Genomic DNA, 25154 nt, shown 5'->3' with positions numbered 1-25154 from the left:
GATTTCGATTACAAAATGCAAGACCATCGCACGGGAGATAGGAAATCTCGACACGAGTTCCGAGATGGAGACGTTGTAAAGGGTGTCTACGTCAGTCATCTGCATCAGTCTGATGGCTCCGAGAGGATTGTGCACTACCACGGAGACCATCACACTAGAAGAAGAATTTAAAGTAAGTATTTATAAATTGAAAAGTAAATATTTTACAATGTGATGTCGTTTAACAAAGTATACCATAAGTACAGTTTCGCAAAGTAACATAAGCAAGCAAGTCTTTATAACTTATATTTTTCCAAAACAGAAAAATACTCATATTCATTTTTTATTCGACCGGCATTGAGTCATCCTAATTTGAGTTAAAGCTATAAATTGGCTCTCACTTTCCTAATTAATATAAATAATCATACTATACATTACACTCATAGATTCCACGCGGACGTCAAATTTGGGACCCATCACATAATTCTCCATCATCACCACTAACACTCATGATAATTATTTATACTAGGTTTAATAGTTTATATATTTGTATTAAAGAGAAAAAGAAAAAAATATTTTTATTTGAATATTATATCCATGCATTCTTAGATGTATCCTAAGATCTAATGGTTCGTGTTAAAACATTAATGTAAGCAACTGTTTAATCAATTAGCCAATTCTCTTGCCGATCACTAGATGGAAGTTGTTGCATTTGGAACGTGATATATTTTTTACTTCGGTGATTATACAACGGTTTTATTGCCCATCAGGCAGTCCAGATCACGAAGACCCAAGCCGAAGTTCGAGTCTTGTAGAAGATGCAATTGAGGCTTGCGTTCAGAGCTAGTAGCGGGAACGCCCAAGCGCCTATTAAGGCCAAACTAGTATTTCATACAAAAATGAATAATAATCAAAAGAGCTTTTATAGGTTACCGAAATTTTTATGGATCCTAGCCACTACAGACAGCTTTGTATCGTATACAATTATTGCCAGTTCTTCTCTTCCGTTCTACGCCCTTGATTTGAGAACTGGCAGTAAATGTTAAATTAAATTCATTTTATATTTCTTTTTTTTGACGTTCTAAGTGTACATTGTTACCTATATGAATAAATAAATTTTGATTTGATTTGATTACAGTACACATACGCATTTTAGATCTAGTGTTATTTGCTACTATATCTGTATCTACAGTATTAATATTTGACATATTAATTATTCAAAGCTATGCAAAGACGGTGTATACGTATGTCAATGTGTTTTATATGTATTGTGTCGTATCGCTTTTATCGAAAATCCTTGAATGATTAATCGGCAGTCTGCCTGATCAAATTATATCTGAATCACCTTTCTCCCAAACGCCATTGCGGTCAGTAAGACCATGGCTAAAAATAAATTACCGCATACATAAAACTTTTCAAGGCTCTTAATTGTTAATGGATGACTGAATCTTTGAGAATCATTACGGAATACAGATATAATCTCGACTTAAGTTATTGATGTTTAAATAGCTCCTATAGACCATCTCAAATATGTAGACAGCTATATATACCTGGGTAAACAGCTTACACCACAATAATAACGATCTAGAAGTAGAACGCAGGACACAGCTTATCTGGAAAAATACTGGGCAATGAAAGAAAGAAAGAACTTTATTAGACACAAAAAAGACATATTCAAAAGCACCATGCCGATCAAACTTAAAACTAAAGTTACTAAACTCGTGCCTAATAACGTGTTCTTACGTATACTTGCCAAGCGGAAAATAATTAAAAAAACAAAAGATAAAATTATTGCATGTCAGCGGGGTATAGAATGCAGTATGCTGTTTATTAAAAAGATTATAAAAATTTGAAAATTAACCAAAGTAAGGGATGGATAAGAACACGCTCAGTCATTAAAATGAAGGTCGGCCGGACATGTGGCTCGTCTACGTGACAAGAAATGGACGAAAACAGTTACCATTTGGGCGGGAAAAGAAAGAGAGGTAGACCTACGACTAGCTGAAAAGACGACATCAAAGAAGCTGGTTCCAACTGGATTCAAGTCGATCTAGAGAGGACTGGCTATCCTTGGAGGAGGCTTTCACCTACAGAGTTCTTATAAAATGAAGAATAATAGTTTAATAGAAAGGTTAAGGAAAAATTAACACAAGTAAATTTAGAATACAAACCTAATAACTAACAAAACTTATATTTGTATGTAAGTAAACTACCTCAATCTAACTTCTTGTTTTATAAGCTGTAAGAATTAAAAGGCTTTTTATTTTTATTTATTTGTAGGCGATCTACGCTTCTTTTACATAATGAATGAATAGAAATGAAAATAGTCTTATTAAAATTGCACTTCTTCCTGAAACAACTATACGTAAAGCTCAGGTTTGTATCGTGTTATTGCTATTGCCTTGACTTGTTTAAGCTATTGCAAAATATAATGCTTCAAAGGATTATTAAGAACATCATTAGCGCAAAATTACCTGCATCATGAGTACTATTACTCATATTCACATGATTCATTTTGCTATTCGGATATCGAGGAATACAAATGTAAAAGTATGACTAATGAACAATTTAATTATAATTATTTAAATACTTGCTTCTTAAATGTAAATTTACAAACAGTAAAATATATCTACTCTATTTGGACAAGACCCAAACTCAGACCCAGATGAACCCCTGTTCTATAAAAAAAAGACTTGTTAATTTTATTTTTAGTAAAAGTAACTAGCGAAAAGTAAGTGCAAAAACTACAAGGACGACGAGTAAATTCTTGTAGGTAAATCTCAAAATTGAGTTGCTATAAAAACCAGGTTTGAAACTTGAAAATTATCAGTGTATCGTTAAAAAGCGTTCAATCAATATGTACTCCAAAGTTAGTATTTATTATATGCTCATAACTTACAGAAAAAGGATTTTAAATTTTAAATAAATATATAACTTACTTCCAGATTATCGCCTTGAGCGCCGTTTTGGCGGTATCCAGTGCTGGTCTCCTGGCTGCTCCCGCAGTTCACTACTCTCCAGCTTCCGCGGTCTCCTCACAGAGCATCGTGCGCCATGAGCAGCCAATCGCCGTAGCCACTAACGTCGCATACCAATCTGCTCCAATTTCATACGCGTCTCCCGCTCGGTACTCCTCCGCTGTCTCCTCCCAAAACATCGTCCGCCATCAACAGCCTATCGCCGTAGCTGCTCCCATTGCCTACAACACCGCCTCTTATGCCTCACCTCTCTCTTACGCTGCTCCAGCACGTTACTCATCTGCCGCTGCAGTCTCCTCCCAGAACATCGTTCGCCACCAACAGCCGATCGCCGTAGCCGCTCCCATTGCCTACAACACCGCCTCTTATGCCTCACCTCTCTCTTACGCTGCTCCAGCTCGTTACTCATCTGCTGCTGCAGTCTCCTCCCAGAACATCGTTCGTCACGGACAGGCCATTGCTCCCGCCCGTTTGGCCTACCAAGCCGCTCCTGCTATAGTCGCTCCCGTTGTGCACGCTGCCCCATTAGTCCACGCTGCTCCAGCCCGCGCCATCATCGCCCAACACGAGGAATACGACGCCCACCCCAGCTACGACTTCTCCTACTCTGTAGCCGACGGACACACCGGTGACAACAAGTCCCAGCACGAGAGCCGCGACGGAGATGTTGTACATGGTGAATACTCCTTGGTTGAAGCTGACGGCTCAATCCGCCGTGTGGAGTACTCCGCCGATGACCACAACGGCTTCAACGCCGTCGTCAGCAACTCTGCACCCGCTCACGCCGCCCCTGCCTACGCCCCGGCTGCTGTTCTCGCCCACCACTGATCGGACCTAATACAGAGTAGAATAGGATCGTTTGTAATAGTTCTATTTATAACAATAAAAGCACTAAACTCTACTTTTTTATTTTTTACTATTGTTCCAACAATACTAATCAAGTTGTTATGTGTGATTGATACTAATGTGAATAATATATATATATACCCATATATATATCACATATATACCAAACCATAGCTTAGCTAAAATTGTCAATAGATATCACTACTAAGTTACTAGACATTTTTATAGTCAGTAGCAGTGACCACAAAATCTTTTAGATTATATTTGTTTTATTTATTTATAAGTCTTAAAACAACGTGGATGCATAAAATGATATAATAAAATATGACATCACAATTTTTTCACAAATACACATAAATTATTATAACATAAAATATATATTAACTAACCACATCTTTAATATTCACTTGTTAACAACTGTTTAGCCTTTAAGTGGTCCCAGCCAACAAGCTTAACTAGCCGTTTAATTAACAGTTTAGCCGTTTAACTAGCAGCCAGTTGATCTAACAGCTAGGCAAATGACTTAGATCCATGATGTTTCGTTTGTCTAGCCTGTTGACTGTTAATTTAAATTTAATTCAAATTTCTGCCACTCTCAAACTCGAAACGAAATTCTTCAAACATGGCGCCATGTTAACAACATGGCGGTAGCAAACCACAACTTTGATAATGTTTTTTAAAGTTTCATGAAAAATAACATGTACAATGGAAGGGTATAACGACAATAATAAATGAGAAATTGACTCAGGCAATTCAAATTAAAGAATTTCCCACAAAGTTTTTTCGAAAATAGTAATTGAACGATTATTAAAACTGTTGAATGAACCCAAAGTACCGACTACTTTACCATAAATAATATTTTCATTTACAAGAAATTATCGAAAAGCTAAAAGGATATGGTTTTCATTACTATTTGGATTTCGTAGAGAATATTAATGCTTTTCGTAATATCGCTTTCAGTGACAGCTAAGAGGCGAAACGCCAAGTTTAGTATATTATGTAAAATTAGTGTGTTAATGTTTCATGAGGTATAATAAACCTGATGCCTTTAGAATGCACTATGGAAGAACAAGGTCACCCTTGTTGGCCATAATAATTTATAAATTATTGAAAATTACATAATATATTTTATTTTATTTATTGAGAAATTCACAGCATATAACTTACTTACTTGCTAAATATATTGATATTTGTACGCCATTAAGCAAATCTTTATATATAGTTAAGTATCTACTAATAATTATAACTGAATTGGTAACAATACAATGAATTTAATCGACTAATATATTATCAAAGAAAGTAAAATAAAAATTAGTTAACTAACACTTAGTAACTAAAACACTTATAAAAACTCATTTGAATATTTGTTCCACTGAGGAGGTCAGATGTCTTAGCTCTCCTTGCCGACACCACACTAAAGGCAAATAGGGCAATATCACAAGTTAAATTGTTCACCGCCCTGACCATAAAGCTGTGGCCTCTGTAATTGGTGTTTAGTTAAACTTTAGTTAGTTTAAACTTAAGGTAAATATATTAGCGTCCTATTATACATGCGGAGACACACCCTACTTAGTATTTATTTATTTTTATTATTAACACTTCCATTGCATTACAATATAAAACTTGAACATAATTCAATGATAATAAGGGCAACTGGCGACCTTTCTTTTCTGCAAGAGATCCAGGCAACCACTGAGAGAAAAGAAAAAAGATATATTAATTTATATAAGGAAGTGCAAAAATACATATAACATATAGTTATTAAGAAGAAAAGAAATAAACAGGAACAAAAAATAAACTAAACTTATACAGAAACAAAAAGTAAAAAGTGCACATGAATTACGGTAATTTCATTTAAAAATAGTAGTAATAGTCTTTTAGAATCTCAGGACATAACACTTTATTTCCTTACTATTTTGGAATTAACATTTTTTATTCAGGATTTATTGCAACAATGACGTAACACGGTATATTATGTAATTAAATAAGCATTTTGGAAGAGGAGACATTTTCAGCTATTGTATTAATGTTGACTTGCAGTCAACGGCTATAGAACAATCCTTATGAATACTGTAATTACTTTACGAATACATAAAAGTTAGGTTAAGAAGCCAAAAGCAACCCCGTAGCTCTTCGCCTAAAAACAAAACATGTTTTTCTAGATAACAGTTAAATGTCATGTCGCTTTCGTTACGTCTTTCTACGTACTTTGAGAGAAAAGTCATGTAAACTTATTATGAAATCAAAGTAGTTCAAAACTTGTCGACCTCAAAGTTCAAATGACATGCTATATAAGTTGATTTTTGCAACCGATAATTATCATTCGAATCACAACCTTACAGACAACATGTTCTCCAAAGTAAGTTTTCAAGAAGGTTATAAAAAATATTTTTATTTATAACTTAAACACTAAGCAAATCAATCTTTTTCATCTTACTGGAAACTACCATTGATCAATGTATCATATTTTTTTAAAAAGTTGAAGCAAATTCAATGGTTTAATTTCCATTACAATTAATTATGTTATTTTTTCAGGTTTTCGGCATCAGCGCTGTTTTGGCGGTGGCCTCTGCAGGCCTCCTCCCAGCTGCTCACTACTCACCAGCGTCCGCAGTGTCTTCACAAAGTATTGTCCGCCATGAGCAACCAATTGCTGTGGCCTCACCTTACTACCAATCTGCTCCCTTGGCATACTCTGCCCCCAGCCAATACTCCTCTGGCATTTCCTCCCAAAACATTGTCCGTCACGCTGCCCCTGTAGCTATCAGCCATGCCGCTCCTCTTGTCCACGCCACTCCTGTTGTCCACGGTGCCCCATTAGTCCACGCTGCTCCAGCTCACGCCATCATCGCCCAACACGAGGAATACGATACACACCCCAGATACGACTTCTCCTACTCCGTAGCAGACGGCCACACCGGTGACAACAAGTCCCAGCACGAGAGCCGCGACGGAGATGTTGTACATGGTGAATACTCCCTGGTTGAAGCTGATGGCTCAATCCGCCGTGTGGAGTACTCCGCTGATGACCACAACGGCTTCAACGCCGTCGTCAGCAACTCTGCTCCCGCTCACGCCGCTCACGCCGCCCCTGCCTACGCTTCGGCTGTTTTGGCTCATCATTAAACATCAGCCAAAAAATCTAAGAATGGGATCATACATATTAAGTTATTTATTGTAAATAAACACCCTAGTTGATCAAATTACATTTTCTGTTTTTTTTCTTTCACTGTCTAAATCACACCGCGAATATAATGTTATAATGCTGTATTTTATAAACATAAATCATGTTTATGCATAGCTGGGAAATAACTTTAATAAGTTTGAATGTCATTATGTGTTTTATCTTTTACAACTTATACAGACTGTCAAAGCTTCGACTAAGAATTTTTAAAATGTGCCAAATACGCCACAGGTGCTTCTGCACCAATTATCGATGCCGTTTTAGTTCCTCGACACCAATGTGAAGATTAAAAAGTGCAAGGTCGTATATAACTTTTTTATAAATAGTTATTTTCAAAAATATTTTTGTTTCATTTCATTGCTAAAGCTTCGTTAATTGCAAAAGTTGATGATTTAGTTTTTTTTATTTTAACCGATTTCTTGTTAGACTTAAGTTTTTCACAATAAATCCTTCTTATATAATAACAAGTAGTATTTATTTAAAATTAAAAAATGTGGAACGTTTTTACAAAATATACTGAGTGCTCCTTCATACAAAAAATATTTTTTCCAAAACGTTCCAAAACGATTTTTCCAAAATACCTTTATTTCAAAAAGCAATTTCTAAAAAATACTATTATGATAGAACAGTATTATTGAAATACTTGAATAAAACCTACAGTATTGAATTATCCTAGTTCAAACAAAAAAATGCCGAGTCAAAACACAAAAATGTAATTATATTGGTTTCAACTAGTTGTGGATTGGAACATTTTTGTATAACTACGTCCAATTAGTCGTATTAAAACTGAAATACAAATTAGAACTGGGAATGTTTTTTCATTGTTATGTTTATAAGACGTTACTTCTTTTAAAAAGAACAGCGGGATAATGGGCAGTTGGCTTATCTGAGTGATGCTATTATTGTTTGATCAGAAGAACTAGGAGGCACTACGAAAAATGGTTGTGCACGGTAAATAGAATCATTAATCTTGTCTCAGCACATTTTTAATAATTTATAGACAGTATAATCTGACAGTATATCTGCAGCATCTAACGCTTGAAGTCATGAAGACTATAAGATAAAGGATAAAGGATCATCTAGATATCCTCGAAACATTGTTTATGAGATAGAGACATATTGATAGAAGTATTTTCACCAAGGTTAGTTCTCACAGCCAGAACAAAAGATTGGCTTATTTCTAAAAATGAAATATCCTCCATTAAAATATTTGTTACAATAACTTTAACGTTTTTATAGGTTTTTAAACAAAAATAATGTACATATGGTGGCGTTTATAGCAAAATAATGGTTAATTAAAGGAACTATACTAGTTATATAAAAGGCGTAGATGGTTAGTTAGTCGGTCCATCCGGGCATCCGTCTAGATGGATTGAATATTTCGCTTAGTAACACAAGGTGTCTCAGAAGAAAGTTCATATTTAGTTGATAGATTTTAAAAAAACATAAGCCGTGTAAGAAGTACTTATTTAGCTAATTAAAATAACCGTCCAAATATTATAAGTAGACCCTCGCGTGTGCAGCACTTATTTAATCGAACAATAAAATTAGTAAAAAAAAAGTAAAGAAAAGCGCGTACCAATTCTTAAAAGTCCGGTAACGCACTCGCGAGTGCTCTGGCATTGAGAGTGTCCATGGGCGGCGGTATCACTTAACATTAGATGAGCCTCCTGCCCGTTAGCCCGCTGTTCTATAAAAAAAATGATGGCTCGGCTGCTGTACACATTGATGGGTGCCATTTCATGACACCGCATTTTACGCAAATACCTGAAGCTGCACCCCTACAAAATTCAATTGGTGCGAGAATTAAAGCCCCAAGAAGGCAGTCAGAGGTTTAACTTCATAAATGGGGTATCAGGGCTTTTTAACGTTTACCAATATTTTGTTTTCAAATTAAGCTTATTTTCATCTTTATGGATACGTAAATAAGGAGAATTACCGCTACTGAAGTGCAACGACCTCTTCATTTGCCTATAATGACCTATAGTTTCTTTCAATAGCGCCAGAGAAGCTTATTGGCGTAGATTTTAGATTAAAGATAACTATTACAATTGATAGGGGTTAATTCAAGACTGTCGCGCATCCCCCGATTTTACTGCTACAAGTTACTAATTAGTGTCCGTATAGAAAGAAGTTAGACTGTTCAACTGACTTAACTGTTAGTATTGTGTTTGTGCCCTTCTTCGTAAAACAGCAGGGAAGTTTCTTTACAACCGTTAAGAATTAAAATAACAACTAATGTATATACAAAACTAGCGACCCGCCCCGGCTCCGCACGGGTGCAATGCTGATACTAAATACACTACAGAAAATCTGTGAACGCTGTATATAAAAATGTGGGTTATCCATATAGATAGATATATACCATCATGGACTTTTCTGTATACCTTTTCAATGTGTACAATACTTAGGGCCTGTTTCACAATGTCCGGATAAGTTCCAAATAAGCTATTTATTACTTATTGGTAGGATAAACACGATTGTTGCGTTTCACGACTGTCAGGTAGCGCGAAATTTCTTCGGAACTTTTACCTTCCGAATAATTTATGTGTTGCATAGCTATTTGGTACTTTATCCATACAATGTGAAACAGACCCTTAGTACATTATTTTGATAAAACTCGTAGGGTTCAGCCTGCTTTTGCAATGTAAGCGGAAAAAATATATTTAATGAATGTTATTATACTTATAAATTACTCTTGAATCGCTCTATCTATTAAAAAAAACCGCATGAAAATCCGTTGCGTAGTTTCAAAGATTTAAGCATACAAAGGGACATAGGGACAGAGAAAGCTATTTTGTTTTATAATATGTAGTGATGAAGACAATTTTCCGCAGCTCAGAAAGTTCGCAAGAAGATTGATTTGTGTGTTTGGAATTAATTATAAATGCGAACAGTTCTCTTTATTGATGAGAGTCAATCAACGCATAACTTGGAGAATTATTTACGTATTTGTATCAGTGGAAAGGATATAAATACCGATGGATTAGTTTTCCAAATTCCAGCTCAAATGCCTCATTGATTACGGTGTATGTATTTAAATTTCGTAGTTTGTAACATTTTCAGAACAGAAACCTCAAAAATAACAGTACTTCTCTGGATGTTATTATAGATATAAACCTTCCTCTTGAATCACTCTATCTAACCGCATCAAAATCCGTTGCGTAGTTTCAAAGATTTAAGCATACAAAGGGACATAGGGACAGAGAAAGCGACTTTGTTTTATAATATGTAGTGATGTAGTGAAATGATCGTCTATTATAGGCTCCAATATTTCCAAACCTGTAGTCGTTACATGATCTGACTGATTCTGTGTGTTACATACATTTTGTTATATTTTATTTATCAATCGCCAATTACAAAATTTATCAAAATTTAAATACGTATAAATTAATTATAAGTGACATTACAAAAGAACAAATTTGAAAAGTTTCATAATAATGACTTTAATAAGAAGCACTTTATACAAAAAACAAGCCAGTGTTAAAATGTCATAAGTTTTAAGGTAATTAGCCAAAATTCTTATTTTTTAAATTTGGAATTACTGAGGTTTGCGATACATAGACTCCAAAATCATAATTCCAAAATACTAAACACACATCCACAAATTATTTATCAAAGACATTGAAAATGACAGCATAGATGTTATAAAACGAAAAAGCGTAATATTGTAGTAGTCATTGAACTTGCTAGCCAAACTTGTCCCCAACCTTTCACTGGTCGATATTTTTTTTTGCCAGTATATTCCTTATATTTTGTACCTCGACGACCTTGAAAAATTTAACGCCTTAGTATAAAGCTTGCTCTGAGTCCTTTAATGAATCAGTATCAAGCAACTCTTTCTTTCAACATGTTCTCTAAAGTAAGTGCCACTGCAAAAATGTATGTTAATTAGTAACCTATAAAAAATAAATAATTAACTAATATTTTTTTCTTTTTAAGGTTCTTGCTTTAAGCGCGGTGTTAGCGGTGGCCAGCGCTGGTCTCCTGGCTACCCCCGCAGTTCACTACTCTCCAGCTTCCGCGGTCTCCTCACAGAGCATCGTACGCCATGAGCAGCCAATCGCCGTAGCAACTAACGTTGCATACCAATCTGCTCCAATTTCATACGCATCTCCCGCTCGGTACTCCGCCGCTGTCTCCTCACAAAACATCGTCCGCCACCAACAGCCTATTGCCTACAACACCGCCTCTTATGCCTCACCTCTTTCATACGCTGCTCCAGCTCGTTACTCATCTGCTGCTGCAGTCTCCTCCCAGAACATCGTTCGCCACCAACAGCCTATCGCCGTAGCTGCTCCCATTGCCTACAACACCGCCTCTTATGCCTCACCTCTCTCTTACGCTGCTCCCGCTCGTTACTCATCTGCCTCTGCAGTCTCCTCCCAGAACATCGTTAGTCACGGACAGGCAATTGCTCCCGCCCGTCTGGCCTACCAAGCCGCTCCTGCTATAGTCGCTCCCGTCGTCCACGCTGCCCCATTAGTCCACGCTGCTCCAGCCCGCGCCATCATCGCCCAACACGAGGAATACGATGCACACCCCAGCTACGACTTCTCCTACTCCGTAGCAGACGGCCACACCGGTGACAACAAGTCCCAGCACGAGAGCCGCGACGGAGATGTTGTACATGGTGAATACTCCCTGGTTGAAGCTGACGGCTCAATCCGCCGCGTACAGTACTCCGCTGATGACCACAACGGCTTCAACGCCGTGGTCAGCAACTCTGCACCCGCTCACGCCGCCTCCGCATACGCCCCGGCTGCTGTTCTCGCCCACCATTAAACATCAACCAAAAAATCTATGAGTGGGATAATACATATTAAGTTATTTATTGTAAATAAACACAGTAGTTGATCAAAGTAAATTTTCTGCATTTTTATTTGCTGCGCAACGTGACCAAAACTTCTTGTAATTATATTCAGAAATATGTAGTACAAGTAAATCGACAAAACTCAAATTCGCAACTTATGAAATTCAGTTCTGAAAATATTTTATGAGCTATTTATATCTTTCCCAAATTGTGCCAGTTTTTGGCAAGCATGAATCCGACCCCTCTGCTTCCAGCCTTGCGCAAGCAATTATATTGTAAGATAATATATTTTCAAGATATTACAGGTTCGCAAATCTCTGAATCAGGGCTAATCAGATGTATACAGAAAGCTAAGTTTCTTATTAAAAAACTATTGAACATGTTTAAGTACTTGTCAGTAAAGATATATTTTATCGCATGTTGCGCCATCAGTAATAGTTTTACTGCATTTTCTTCGATTAATTTAGTAACGGAAACTAATAAAATATGTAACAGCTATCTATCGCCTTGAATATTGACAAAAAAAATTATAAGGTACTGGTAAGGCTTATTATAAAATAATTTTTGCTTAACATAAATTGTGGACGTTTTTATTTCATTATTTTTGTTTTTACAAAATCATTCTTCAATATTTAGTATTTACAAAAATTTATTGTAAGTATTGTAGTTATACATACTTAAGTATGAAATTTTATATAACGCATTAATTTAATCGTTATTTATATTTCAAAGGATAACCTTTAGATTTATCTGCTGTTAAAGTACACAGCACAGCGTACTACGATTGTCATTAAAACGAAAGCAATTTTTTTTATAGAGCAATAGCACTGGGGCATCATCTGACCTTGAGCGATGCTGTCGTCATCGTCGTCAGGTTGTCACGTCCCAACGCCTTGAAAATAATAGGATATAGGATAAAAAATAATAAAATTGCCGCAATATCATCAATCAATAAAATTACGTAGTACTATAAATCAATGGATACCAAAATATTATTCAATACTCAAATAAATCAAGCATATCCTAGACGTGGGTAACACTGAAAATTTTAGGAACATAAGACAATTAGAATCATTGCTAATGAAACCGTTTTTTAAATATTAATTTTAGAACTCTTTGGTAACCTTATGTAGTATATTACATTAATTTGTTATTTGTCATTTGTTTTTGTAAATTGGCGGAAAATCTAAAACTCTTGTTAAACAAGAAAATTAACATAACGCGAGAAAATTTTCGGTCAATGATTTATTTTGACTTTCGTTGTGGGATAACCCAACAACAAAGCTATAGGCTGTGATCAGCATTTTTTAATGATGCCCCATCTCGTGCCTCTATTTACAATTGGTTTAAAGAGTTTAAGCGTGGTCGTAGCAATCTCATTGATGATCCACTTGAGGGGCGTCCTTTAACAGCGACTGCTAAAGATAACATCAGTGCTGTGCGTCGCATGATGGAGTAAGATAAGAAAATGACCTATCAGCAGATACGGGCAACATAGCCATTGGTATGAGCCAAGTTCAAAAAATATTACACAAACATGTGGGCGTCAGGAATCTTTGTTCCAGATGGATACCCCATACTTTAACCGATGACCAGAAACACCTTCGCATGGACTGGTGTCGCCAACTGTTAGTTAAGTTCAACGGCGGTGAATCAAATGCATATTTATTATATTTGACATAGTCAAGAGTGATGAAAGCTGGATATATTGCTACGAACCCGAAACCAAAAGAGAATCAGCTCAGTGGGTATTTCCTTTTGTGGATCGGCCAACTAAAGAAAGGAAGAATTCAAGGAAGCAAGATGATTGTCTCATTCTTTGGTCGAAAAGGTAATTTCGTGAAAATTGTGCTAGAAGATGAAAGGTCAGTTACTGCAGACTGGTATATCAATCGCTGTTTGCGTGTTGTCTTGGAAAAAATTCGACAGCAGCGCCCTCGAAACTGGATCTTCCATCACCACGATGATGCTTCAGCATTCGCTTTACGCCTAGAAGATGCGGTAAAAGCGTACGAAAACGCCATAGAAGAGACCCATAAGGAATAATGGGAAAGAAACAATGAAAGTAAAAATATTAGCAACTTTCTACATTAAGCCGCTTTTAATGTCCTAATAAATTTCAATGTTACCCAGGTTTTATTTATGGTACACCTTTTTTAATAATATTTAAAAAAAATTGGTTATAGCAAACTGAAATATTACATTTTTGTATCTTGATAACAGTCAATAATTATTGTGGATGTGTTGGAAGCAAACGGTCAAAAATTTCTTTGATTTTTATTATAGATAACGCTTTAAACACTCTGATCTTAGAATGGGCGAACGATCGATGCGATAATTTGAATTTAATCAGTAATTATAAGAAAGTAGTAATTTAATTATAAGTGACGGTACAATAAACAGGATTTAGGCTTTACGAATTATATGCAAGCAACAAGTGCCTTATTTTGCAGACTTGATCCAATAATCATGTTTCTGAATAATTATAGTAATCAATCAAAATATATTTAGAAATAATACACTTCAAAGTTGTACCATAAAAAATGACAGACCGGGTTTGCTAAAAATATAAATTTGTAATAGTCATTGAACTTGCTACCGAAACCTGTCGCAAAACTTTCGCTGATAGTAATATTTTATATGTTAAACTTATCATGTCGACCTTGTAAAATTAAAACTTTAGTATAAAACTTGCACTTAGTCCTTTGATGAATCAGTATCGACCAATTCTGTCTTTCAACATGTTCTGTAAAGTAAGTATAACTGTTAAATTATTATACATTTATGATCAAGATTTTTTCTTAAAATTAATGTTTTCTTTTTTAAGGTACTGGCTTTAAGCGCGGTGTTAGCGGTGGCCAACGCTGGTCTCCTGGCTACTCCCGCAGTTCACTACTCTCCAGCTTCCGCGGTCTCCTCACAAAGCATCGTGCGCCATGAGCAGCCAATCGCCGTAGCCACTAACGTTGCATACCAATCTGCTCCAATTGCATACGCGTCTCCCGCTCGGTACTCCGCCGCTGTCTCCTCACAAAACATCGTCCGCCATCAACAGCGTATCGCCGTAGCCGCTCCCATTGCCTACAACACCGCCTCTTATGCCTCACCTCTCTCTTACGCTGCTCCAGCACGTTACTCATCTGCCGCTGCAGTCTCCTCCCAGAACATCGTTCGCCACCAACAGCCGATCGCCGTAGCCGCTCCCATTGCCTACAACACCGCCTCTTATGCCTCACCTCTCTCTTACGCTGCTCCAGCACGTTACTCATCTGCCGCTGCAGTCTCCTCCCAGAACATCGTTCGCCACCAACAGCCGATCGCCGTAGCCGCTCCCATTGCCTACAACACCGCCTCTTATGCCTCACCTCTCTCTTACGCTGCTCCAGCACGTTACTCATCTGCCGCTGCAGTCTCCTCCCAGAACATCGTTCGCCACCAACAGCCGATCGCCGTAGCCGCTCCCATTGCCTACAACACCGCCTCTTATGCCTCACCTCTCTCTTACGCTGCTCCCGCTCGTTACTCATCTGCCTCTGCAGTCTCCTCCCAGAACATCGTTCGTCACGGACAGGCCATTGCTCCCGCCCGTCTGGCCTACCAAGCCGCTCCTGCTATAGTCGCTCCCGTCGTCCACGCTTCCCCATTAGTCCACGCTGCTCCAGCCCGCGCCATCATCGCCCAACACGAGGAATACGATGCACACCCCAGCTACGACTTCTCCTACTCCGTAGCCGACGGCCACACCGGTGACAACAAGTCCCAGCACGAGAGCCGCGACGGAGATGTTGTACATGGTGAATACTCCCTGGTTGAAGCTGACGGCTCAATCCGCCGCGTAGAGTACACCGCTGATGACCACAACGGCTTCAACGCTGTCGTCAGCAACTCTGCACCCGCTCACACTCAAAGAATCCTCGCTCACTAAGTAATCTTTCTAGTCTAGATTTAAACTTTAGTTTATTAAATGTATTTATTTAATAAAAACATGTTGTAACAATGTAATAAGGCCTCTAATTTCTACATCCATAGCTTTTTATAAATTAATGCTTTGTGTCTTAAAAAACGTTTTTATTATGCTTAAAAAATGAATATTTCGTATTTTGTTCAAGACAGATTTGCATTTGCAACAATCGCCATAAAACCGTCTCATCGCTAAAACATATACTCGTATTGAGAATTACTTATTGTCTACTGTCAGCGGCGACACGGCAAATTTAAACTAAATGAAAACCGTAAAAATAGTGCGATATTTCTTTACTTATGTCTGTTGATTTTTCACTAATTTTAGTTTATTGGTAGATAGACACGAGCGATAGTTACTGGTGTTGCGGAGCCGCATAGACTTTACGTGGTGCAACTAGGTACCGTTTTTGAGATGGTGCTCTTCTTGGTAGGTACTTATTGCACAGAGGGAACCTTTGTATATGAGAGAAAAAAACCAACGCGGCATCTCGAATAATATACAAACACAAAGTTTAGTATTTTGCACTGCTGAGAACTTTAAAAACCTTCACATTATTTATAGATTTTTTGGACGCTTTTAAACTGTCTTAAAATAATCAATGTACTTATTATATTAAACAAAAATACAAGGTCTAATGAAAATAATAGATATATCAACTACATTTTCAAAGGTTTTTAAGTATTTAAAATCAGCTATGTTTATATAAAAAGTTTTCGTAATTTGGTTATTATTATATCATTATAAACTGAAACTTTTACTGATAAAGTTGACCGTACAAAGTTCTACATGAGAACTTGTAACTATTACCATTTGACTGCTACTACAGATTAAAAATAAACATAACAATAATTAATTTATTTGAGAAGTATTTGGACACATTTATTAGATAACACTTTTATGATGTAAATCCCTGAGGTACAGAGGCCCAATGAATATACAATCGAATAACTACGATGCACCATACCGATATCAAAGCTGTCATTAGTTATATCGTAAAACTATACCAGAGACAAAAAAATTGAGAAGTGTTGGCCTAGTTGCTTCAGTACGATTCTCATACTTGAGGTCGTAGGTTTGATGTGCACCAATGGACTTTCTTTTAATATTCGCTCGAACGGTGAAGGAAAACATCATGAGCACAATGGCGTGCCTTAAACCCAAAAATCAACGCATATGCGTGGCACAGGAGGCTATAACCTACTTTCCTATTAGATTAACTAATAATCATGAAACAGATACAGAAATATGACGCCTAGACCTAAAAAGGTTGTTACGCCATTGATTGATTTTTCGTTATATTTGTTTAGGCCAAATAAAAACATATTCAAAATGTAGTATGTATTTCTTTTTTATTTACGGGAATTTCCTCATACACTTAATTGAACAACAAATTGTATAATTATATACATTTTCTTAGTGTACCTTCTTACACATTGCACTCAAATACATCCACAGTAATGAACGATCAATGCGTAAAGCACTATTTTATTTTGATGTTATTCGATCGCTAGTACTTAAAGTTCATCTATCGAAAGTCCAGTTTTGTTACCATTTTTCTACAGTTTATCAACAGTACCTGGATGGCCGAGCTTTGCTCGGTATTTTTATTTTTTTATAAATTGTGTTTTTGGAAATTATATATAAGTACGAATTACATACTAATAAAATGATGAAATATGAACAATATAGATTATATATGCTGGAATAGATTTATTGTTGTTGTGTCGTTAAAGAAATTTAAAAAAAAATTGTATTATTATTCGCCGATAGATGTCAGGAAGATTCATTTTTCAGTTTAAATTGGGACTACTCAAACACCACCTTTTTGTTATTTTCTATGATTTATTCCTAGATCTATTTATCGCCATGTTTCATGAAAATCGTTGGAGCCGATCCCGAGATTCCAATTATATATATATATATACAAGAATTGCTCGTTTAAAGATATAAGATTAGAATAAACTGTAAAAATATGCTACACAAATGGCAAGCCCATAAATTGTTATGTTTCTTTTCCAATCTACACAATTCTGTCCAACCATCGAACACATACATGCACAGCAGATTTATATATATACTAGCTGTTTATTTGCCGTATAGCTAAATAACCAAGATACCGACAGCAGCGTCGTTTGTCGGGCTGAGATTTGTGAATCTAAATCATCCAGGGCGCCACCCAAACGTATACAAAAAAAATCATACAAATCGGTTAAGGAATTTAAGTGACAAACATACGTACAGTTGAATTATATATACTAAGATAAAAATAGCACTTGAGGTTAGTAGTAATATTTATATGTTCATTATACATTATTGTACGGTGCCTGGGTCATCGGGTGCCTGAAATAATAGAAGATTTTTTTCTTACTTTATATTCACCACTCGCGTATAACAATAGAATATAAGGGAAGTAATAGAATGTTAATTGCTATACAATTTAACAGTCCAAGAGAGTGCCTACGTCTGGCTATGCTCACGGGGTGTAACTCCCTTGATTTAGTTAATTGCAGATGAAGAGAGTGCCTGTAAATCATCACGTTTGTAAATGAACAAAATATACGAACCTTGGCACGTACATACATAGGGAATAATCACACTTATAAAACTAAGAAAGCCTGAGTGAGCAGAATGTACAGCCGTAGCTCGTACAATTATATTTAATTGTATTTATATGCTATATAACAATGAAATCTATAAATGGAAATAACGCAAAAATATCATTATGCATATTTTAATTCTATGAATGGCACACTAAACTTGAGTTGAACGAGGTGAGAAGGTTACATAATACGCCTATCTGGTATGCGATTATTCATCAGCTGAAAGTAACAAGTAGGTATAATCATTATGAAACCAAAAGTAGATCGTAAACTTGTCGACCTTAAAGTAATATGAATATTACTGTATAAAAGAAAAAAATTGCACATGTTAATCAGCATTCGTACTACAACCAAATTGACAAGATGTTCTCAAAAGTAAGTACTCACATAAAAAAAAGTGTTAAACAATGTTACAAATTGCAATTATTATAATTAACATTTATCCTTTCAGGTTTTTGGTATCAGCGCTGTTTTAGCAGTGGCATCAGCCGGCCTCCTCCCAGCTGCCCACTACTCCCCAGCGTCCGCAGTGTCTTCACAAAGCATTGTCCGCCATGAGCAGCCAATCGCCGTAGCCGCTCCCGTTGCATACCAATCAGCTCCGCTGGCATACGCCTCTCCCGCTCGTTACTCCGCCGCTGTCTCATCTCAAAACATCGTCCGCCACCAACAGCCCATTGCCTACAACGCCGCTCCTCTCTCTTACGCCACTCCCGCTCGTTACTCATCTGCCGTCTCCTCCCAGAACATCGTTAGTCACGGACAGGCCATTGCTCCCGCCCGTCTGGCCTACCAAGCCGCTCCTGCTATAGTCGCTCCCGTCGTCCACGCTACTCCCCTTATCCACGCTGCCCCAGCCCGCGCCATCATCGCCCAACACGAGGAATACGATGCCCACCCCAGCTACGACTTCTCCTACTCCGTAGCCGACGGCCACACCGGTGACAACAAGTCCCAGCACGAGAGCCGCGACGGAGATGTTGTACATGGTGAATACTCCTTGGTTGAAGCTGATGGCTCAATCCGCCGCGTACAGTACTCCGCTGATGACCACAACGGGTTCAACGCCGTCGTCAGCAACTCTGCACCCGCTCACGCCGCCTCCGCATACGCCCCAGCTGCTGTTGTCGCCCACCATTAAATAATTAAAGCAGCTAATAACTACCAAGTGTGTTCGTGTGATATATTATAATTTAAATATTTAATATAATTAAAATATATTTAAAGAAATTGAACTCTTATTATTTACTAAGCGTGGTATTAGTATATTCTCTATGCACATTAAGAATCCTGTTTTTTGGATATCATAACTAATTTCCTCAGAGGGGTTTCCTTTCGCAATTGCAATGCTTTTACTTCAGAGTATCGATGATCACCAAATCAGAACTCTGCCTTATTATTATTAAAAATCTCATTTTAAAGGCCTTTTTGGTAAGATCTATACTCAAGAACTGATTTAATTGTCATCTGACAGGCAATTAAACAGCCTGAATGATTTCAAGGCACATATATGGACCTTGAATTCATTCACGCTTCATGATTTTAAAAGGACACATATTTAGCAGGACATAGTAAACATATAAAAGTAAATTTAATCAGATTTTGTATGAGCGGGGACTGCCAGGAGTTACTGCAAATACTATCAGCAATATGTACTCGTATAACTTTCGGTTTTAAGCAATAGCATCTATTCAAGTTTATTTTTTATTATTTTTGCTATTAATCAAATTAGTAATAATTATTATTTGTATTTGGAGTACTGGTATTGGACTGACTGAGTATATTTATAATTAATTGATTCATAATTTTCATGATTTCAGAGAGGATCTATTAAAAGTAACCCTACCAAAAGTTTCCAGCATAATCACAAATATTTCTAAAACTACGCTAGAAAAGTACGAAATTATTGCAACGAAGTTCCTATCTCGTGTTGTGAAAGGGGGACGGAAAAAAATAAGATCAAAGTTGTAACGACTCTTTTTTGTTCTATTTTATATTTTCAAATTTTGCAATTGCCAACGTCTATACCACGTTGAATATACCGGTTCTCGTCCGATCACCGAAGTTAAGGATCAGTACTTGGATGGGTGACCGCCTGGGAACACCTCTTGATGTTGGCTTTTTTCTTTTCATAGGGAAAAGAAATGACAGTTATTTTTAATACCTTAACTATTCTATTAGTCTCGTTTTTGTTTTAAGAGATTAAACGTACAATATTAATCCCTGTAGGTACAATAATATAGGTTTTCTTGCAAAGTACTTCATTACTACCTTAAAGAAATATTCATTATAATAAATAAAAAAATAATGTTTCAGGAAAATGCCTTAGTGAACAATATCAATGCCAAGGATGGAAACAATTGGGGAGCCTTCATAAAAAACTAAATTAGTATAATAACACTCTTAATCACTCCCTTTGTCAAACTGTTTTTGTTTTAAGATTGTGATCTTTGATCGTATAAATGTAAACAATAAAAAAGTATTATGTATGCAAATATTTTTAAAGCCTCTAAATAATTTAAAGATTTCCTGAGGTTACTTCAGGTAAAACAATGTTTAATTTAAAAATACAGATTTTAACTTACTCAATTATTATAGGATAAACTTTGCTTACAAATATTGCCTTTATTATAACAAATATAAATAATGAGGTAATTTTCACAAATTACAGAGCAGTGTTTTTTTTTTTTTTTTTTTTTTTTTTTTTTTTATGAGGTGGAAATGCACTTCTGCAGGCCCGCATCAAGAAACGAACTTAACGCGGGGACTGTGGGGCTGGATCTACACTCAAAACCCTCTGCTATTCAGAGGGGTAGCGAGACCCTACCCACTAAAACCACCTCAGCCCATCACACGCCCTTAAGATGGGCCCTCGGGGTTCGCTAGGCATTCTACCCAAGGACAGAGCAGTGTTGGCCTAGTGGCTTCAGCATGCGACTCTCATACCTGAGGTCGTAGGTTCGATCCCTTGCTGAGCACCAATGGACTTTCTTTCTATGTGCGCATTTAACATTTGCTCGAACGGTGAAGGAAAACATGGTGAGGAAACCGACATGTCTTAGACCCAAAAAGTCGACGACGTGTGTCAGGCACTGTAGGCTGATCACCTACTTGCGATTATGATATGCTGATGCTGATTGCGATATGCGATTTTATAAATATGATATTAAGTGTAAATTTGTTCTTCGACACATTACAAAATATCACCCAAATATTGGCAACGTTTCACCCATTCGTTGTGGAACGAATTTGGTTTTTATACTTCCAGACAATAGTTACAAAAGAATTCAATAATACTATGACGTTTTCTGAACACTAATTATGTATGTGTATATGAAGTAATATTTTTATCTTTAACAAAGCCTATTTTGTTATGCTAAAAATTCATACTATTTAAACTGTAAAATATTTTCAAATGTCATCAGTTGTAATTTGTAGTTTCGTTCAAACTCGTCAATATGATCTCTAAAGTGAGTATCACTGTAATACATATTAGGTGGTTTTCATGTTTGTCTTCATACAACAAAATTGATTTAATAACAATATATCTTGGAAAATCATTATCACTATATACTAATCTAACTCACTGAGATGTTTATCTTATTTTCTTTTCAGCTACTTTCTCTCTGTGCTGTAGTAGCTCTCACCAACGCAGGAGTCATAACTACAGGACACCGCCACCCATCTGTCGCACTTAATCCATTCCAACCAGAGTTCGCTAATTTAATCGCCAACCCATCTATTCCTTTAACCTATCAATACCCCTTTAACTATCCAGCCAATCTGTACCCCAATCTTCCCCAGCAATACCAATATGCCCCAACTAACTACCCATATACCTTGGCCCCACTCCAATACGCACCTGGATTTGAAGAACTGGCCGTTAACGAGCCAGTAGTGTACGTAGAACCTGTATTACGTTCACAACAGCATGTGATCCCAGAGGCTATTATCGAAGCGAAACCGGAAATCGAGGTATTGAATTTTACAACATTTTAAAACGATTGTTCCTACCTTTTTTCAACCTTTTAAGTTTGAAATATCGGAACAGTATTTCACAAAAACAGTAATATCAATATGGAGCCAATAGCTAACGTTATGATTTTTTTTAATATTATATTATTTATCTGTTCTCACACCTTGGTAGAACTATAATATAATCCTGTTTTTTTAAAGCTACATCAATAAATTTAAATAATTTAAACAATATGTAAAATAAATACGTTTTAGGAAAAACCTCACTACCTTTTTGCCTATTCTGTAATGGACAACCAAACTGGAGACAACAAGCAACACCAAGAGAGCAGGGACGGTGATGTTGTTCGCGGCGAATACTCTCTGCTGGAATCTGACGGAACTCTACGAAGAGTCGAATACATCGCTGACCCAGTGAAAGGTTTTAACGCTGTGGTTAGCCGCTCAAAGCCACAGGAAACGGAAGCTAAAGCTTGATCTCATTTCAGTTGCAGCTTATTGTTTCAAATACGTCATATCCTTTGTTGTTCTGTTGTGTTTATTGTTTTATTACATAGTAAAATTGTTTATAAAGATATTTTTTTATTAAATTTTTGTGGATCCTTTGCATACGAGGCCGGAGAAGGAGATAGGAATAATCCTATCGACGAACCGCCAAATCGAGACAATTTTGGCCAAATTCGGTAAACATCTTACAGGTTTAAAAAGCAAAGTACACATGTTGAACTGGTTGCAATTACCAGAAATTCACTTTCTTCCTTCTCCATATCATCATCATACACATAGTATAAAACAAAGTCGCTTTCTCTGTCCCTATGTCCCTTTGTATGCTTAAATCTTTGAAACTACGCATCGGATTTTGATGCGGTTTTTTTTAATAGACAGAGTGATTCAAGAGAAAGGTTTATATGTATAATAACATCCATTAAACAGTGGAGAAGTATTGTTATTTTTTAGGTTTCTAATGTGAAGTCGTAAATAATTACATTTTTTCCGCTTACAATGCAAACGCAGGCTGAACCCTACGAGTTTTATCAAAATAATGTACTAAGTATTGCACACATTGAAAAGGTCTACAGAAAAGTCCGTGATGGTATATGTCTATATGGTATATGTCGCGTATATTATCGGAGCTTTCCGGCGACGGAAATAACAATAAATAATAAAAACCTGCTTTTCATCAGCATTGCACCCGTGCGAAGCTGGGGCGGGTCACTAGTTTAGTTATAAAATGACTGTTTTAAACTAATACTACATATTAGACACTAGATCAGGCATCGTATTAGTGCCGCTTCAGTGCAAAGGGTTCATGATATTAATGGCGCACTTTTAAGTAGGTAAATATATAACGCGTATTTACATTTGAAAGAAAGTTCCATTAATTTTTAAAATCTTTACAATGAACCAATAGTACCACGAGTGAGTCTATCCCAGGGATACACCAAAAATCATTACAATCGGCCGTGAAAAAGTATCTATTTCGAACCGTCGCAATCAAATTCTTTTTCCTTATTCAAATTCCGACTCTATGTCGAAATATTATAGTTTGTGATGCTTCAATTAATAAATAAAATGGATTAGTTAATAAGAGAAGTAGGCATATTTTTAATCACATTTATTTAGAGCTAAGAATAAATAAATTTATTTCGAATTAAAGATGTTTGTTGTTTAATGGTGGGCGAGAACAGCAGCTGGAGCGTATGCGGAGGCAGCGTGAGCGGGAGCAGAGTTGCTGACCACAGCGTTGAAACCGTTGTGTGGGTCAGCGGTGTATTGAACGCGGCGGACTGAACCATCGGCTTCGACCAGAGAGTATTCACCGTTAACGACGTCTCCATGACGGCTCTCATGCTGGGACTTGTTGTCACCGGTGTGGCCGTCGGCTACGGAGTAGGCGAAGTCGTAGTTGGGGTTTGCGTCGTATTCCTCGTGTTGGGCGATGATGGCGCGGGCTGGGGCAGCGTGGACTAATGGGGCAGCGTGGACAACGGGAGCAACTATAGCAGGAGCGGCTTGGTAGGCCAGACGGGCGGGAGCAATGGCCTGTCCGTGACTAACGATGTTCTGAGAGGAGACTGAGGCAGCAGATGAGTAACGAGCGGGAGCAGCGTAAGAGAGAGGTGAGGTATAAGAGGCGGTGTTGTAGGCAATGGGAGCGGCTACGGCGATAGGCTGTTGGTGGCGGACGATGTTCTGGGAGGAGACTGCAGCAGCAGATGAGTAACGAGCTGGAGCAGCGTAAGAGAGAGGTGAGGTATAAGAGGCGGTGTTGTAGGCAATGGGAGCAGCTACGGCGATCTGCTGTTGGTGGCGAACGATGTTCTGGGAGGAGACAGCGGAGGAGTACCGAGCGGGAGACGCGTATGCAATTGGAGCAGATTGGTATGCAACGTTAGTGGCTACGGCGATTGGCTGCTCATGACGCACGATGCTCTGTGAGGAGACCGCGGAAGCTGGAGAGTAGTGACCTGCGGGAGTAGCCAGGAGACCAGCGCTGGCCACCGCTAACACCGCGCTTAAAGCAAGAACCTTAAAAAAGAAAACATTAATTATAAGCATTTTTTTCTTGATCATAAATTAATAATAATTTAATAGTTAGACTTACTTTAGAGAACATGTTGAAAGACAGAATTGGTTGATACTGATTCATTAAAGGACTTAGTGCAAGTTTTATACTAAAGTTTTAAGATTTCCAAGGTCGACGAGGTGTAAAGTATAAGCATAATTTATTGCGTTCAATGCAAAAATTCTTACATTAGTGAAAGCTCGGAGACAGGTTTGGCAATCAAGTTCAATGATTAATTCAAAAACACTC

General features: G+C 37.2%; 7 protein-coding genes across 7 annotated transcripts; 6 read left to right on the top strand and 1 right to left on the bottom strand.

Annotated features, from left to right (window-relative positions):
* The first annotated feature begins 2788 nt into the window (after positions 1–2788).
* On the top strand, positions 2789–3858 carry LOC110997814 (larval/pupal cuticle protein H1C-like). The gene is made up of 2 exons (XM_022266139.2): positions 2789–2848; positions 2925–3858. The coding sequence occupies exons 1-2, from the start codon at positions 2837–2839 to the stop codon at positions 3783–3785; spliced, it is 873 nt and encodes a 290-aa protein (XP_022121831.2). The 5' UTR covers positions 2789–2836; the 3' UTR covers positions 3786–3858.
* Positions 3859–6289: 2431 nt separating this feature from the next.
* LOC123689479 (cuticle protein 8-like) lies at positions 6290–7009 on the top strand. The gene has a single exon (XM_045629733.1). The coding sequence runs from the start codon at positions 6324–6326 to the stop codon at positions 6927–6929; it is 606 nt and encodes a 201-aa protein (XP_045485689.1). The 5' UTR covers positions 6290–6323; the 3' UTR covers positions 6930–7009.
* Positions 7010–10813: 3804 nt separating this feature from the next.
* LOC123689094 (cuticle protein-like) lies at positions 10814–11854 on the top strand. Its single transcript, XM_022265750.2, has 2 exons — positions 10814–10849; positions 10930–11854. Exons 1-2 carry the CDS (start codon positions 10838–10840, stop codon positions 11770–11772), a joined length of 855 nt encoding a protein of 284 aa, XP_022121442.2. The 5' UTR covers positions 10814–10837; the 3' UTR covers positions 11773–11854.
* A 2661-nt stretch (positions 11855–14515) lies between these two features.
* Positions 14516–15725, top strand: LOC110997538 (cuticle protein-like). The gene is made up of 2 exons (XM_045629838.1): positions 14516–14553; positions 14628–15725. The coding sequence occupies exons 1-2, from the start codon at positions 14542–14544 to the stop codon at positions 15723–15725; spliced, it is 1110 nt and encodes a 369-aa protein (XP_045485794.1). The 5' UTR covers positions 14516–14541.
* Positions 15726–18700: 2975 nt separating this feature from the next.
* LOC110997567 (cuticle protein 8-like) lies at positions 18701–19565 on the top strand. Its single transcript, XM_022265800.2, has 2 exons — positions 18701–18739; positions 18816–19565. The coding sequence occupies exons 1-2, from the start codon at positions 18728–18730 to the stop codon at positions 19503–19505; spliced, it is 702 nt and encodes a 233-aa protein (XP_022121492.2). The 5' UTR covers positions 18701–18727; the 3' UTR covers positions 19506–19565.
* A 2177-nt stretch (positions 19566–21742) lies between these two features.
* LOC110997608 (cuticle protein 21-like) lies at positions 21743–22914 on the top strand. The gene is made up of 3 exons (XM_022265855.2): positions 21743–21834; positions 21980–22339; positions 22595–22914. The coding sequence occupies exons 1-3, from the start codon at positions 21823–21825 to the stop codon at positions 22814–22816; spliced, it is 594 nt and encodes a 197-aa protein (XP_022121547.2). The 5' UTR covers positions 21743–21822; the 3' UTR covers positions 22817–22914.
* A 1025-nt stretch (positions 22915–23939) lies between these two features.
* On the bottom strand, positions 23940–24979 carry LOC110997512 (larval cuticle protein A1A-like). The gene is made up of 2 exons (XM_022265713.2): positions 24945–24979; positions 23940–24868 (listed from the first exon to the last, which is right to left on the bottom strand). Exons 1-2 carry the CDS (start codon positions 24954–24956, stop codon positions 24008–24010), a joined length of 873 nt encoding a protein of 290 aa, XP_022121405.2. The 5' UTR covers positions 24957–24979; the 3' UTR covers positions 23940–24007.
* Positions 24980–25154: the final 175 nt, after the last annotated feature.

This window comes from Pieris rapae, chromosome 10 (genome assembly GCF_905147795.1).
Source record: "Pieris rapae chromosome 10, ilPieRapa1.1, whole genome shotgun sequence".
In the NCBI taxonomy this organism is placed as follows: Eukaryota; Metazoa; Arthropoda; class Insecta; order Lepidoptera; family Pieridae; genus Pieris; species Pieris rapae.
The sequence above is the reverse complement of the archived record's forward strand: the minus strand, read 5'-3'. Positions and strand labels throughout refer to the sequence as shown.

Bases quoted from the DNA above. Each gene is read 5' to 3' on its own strand.
- LOC123689479 (XM_045629733.1), top strand. From the start codon at position 6,324: ATGTTATTTTTTCAGGTTTTCGGCATCAGCGCTGTTTTGGCGGTGGCC.
- LOC110997608 (XM_022265855.2), top strand. The intron at 22,340-22,594 runs GTATTGAATTTT...AATACGTTTTAG, and splicing joins AAGCGAAACCGGAAATCGAG to GAAAAACCTCACTACCTTTT.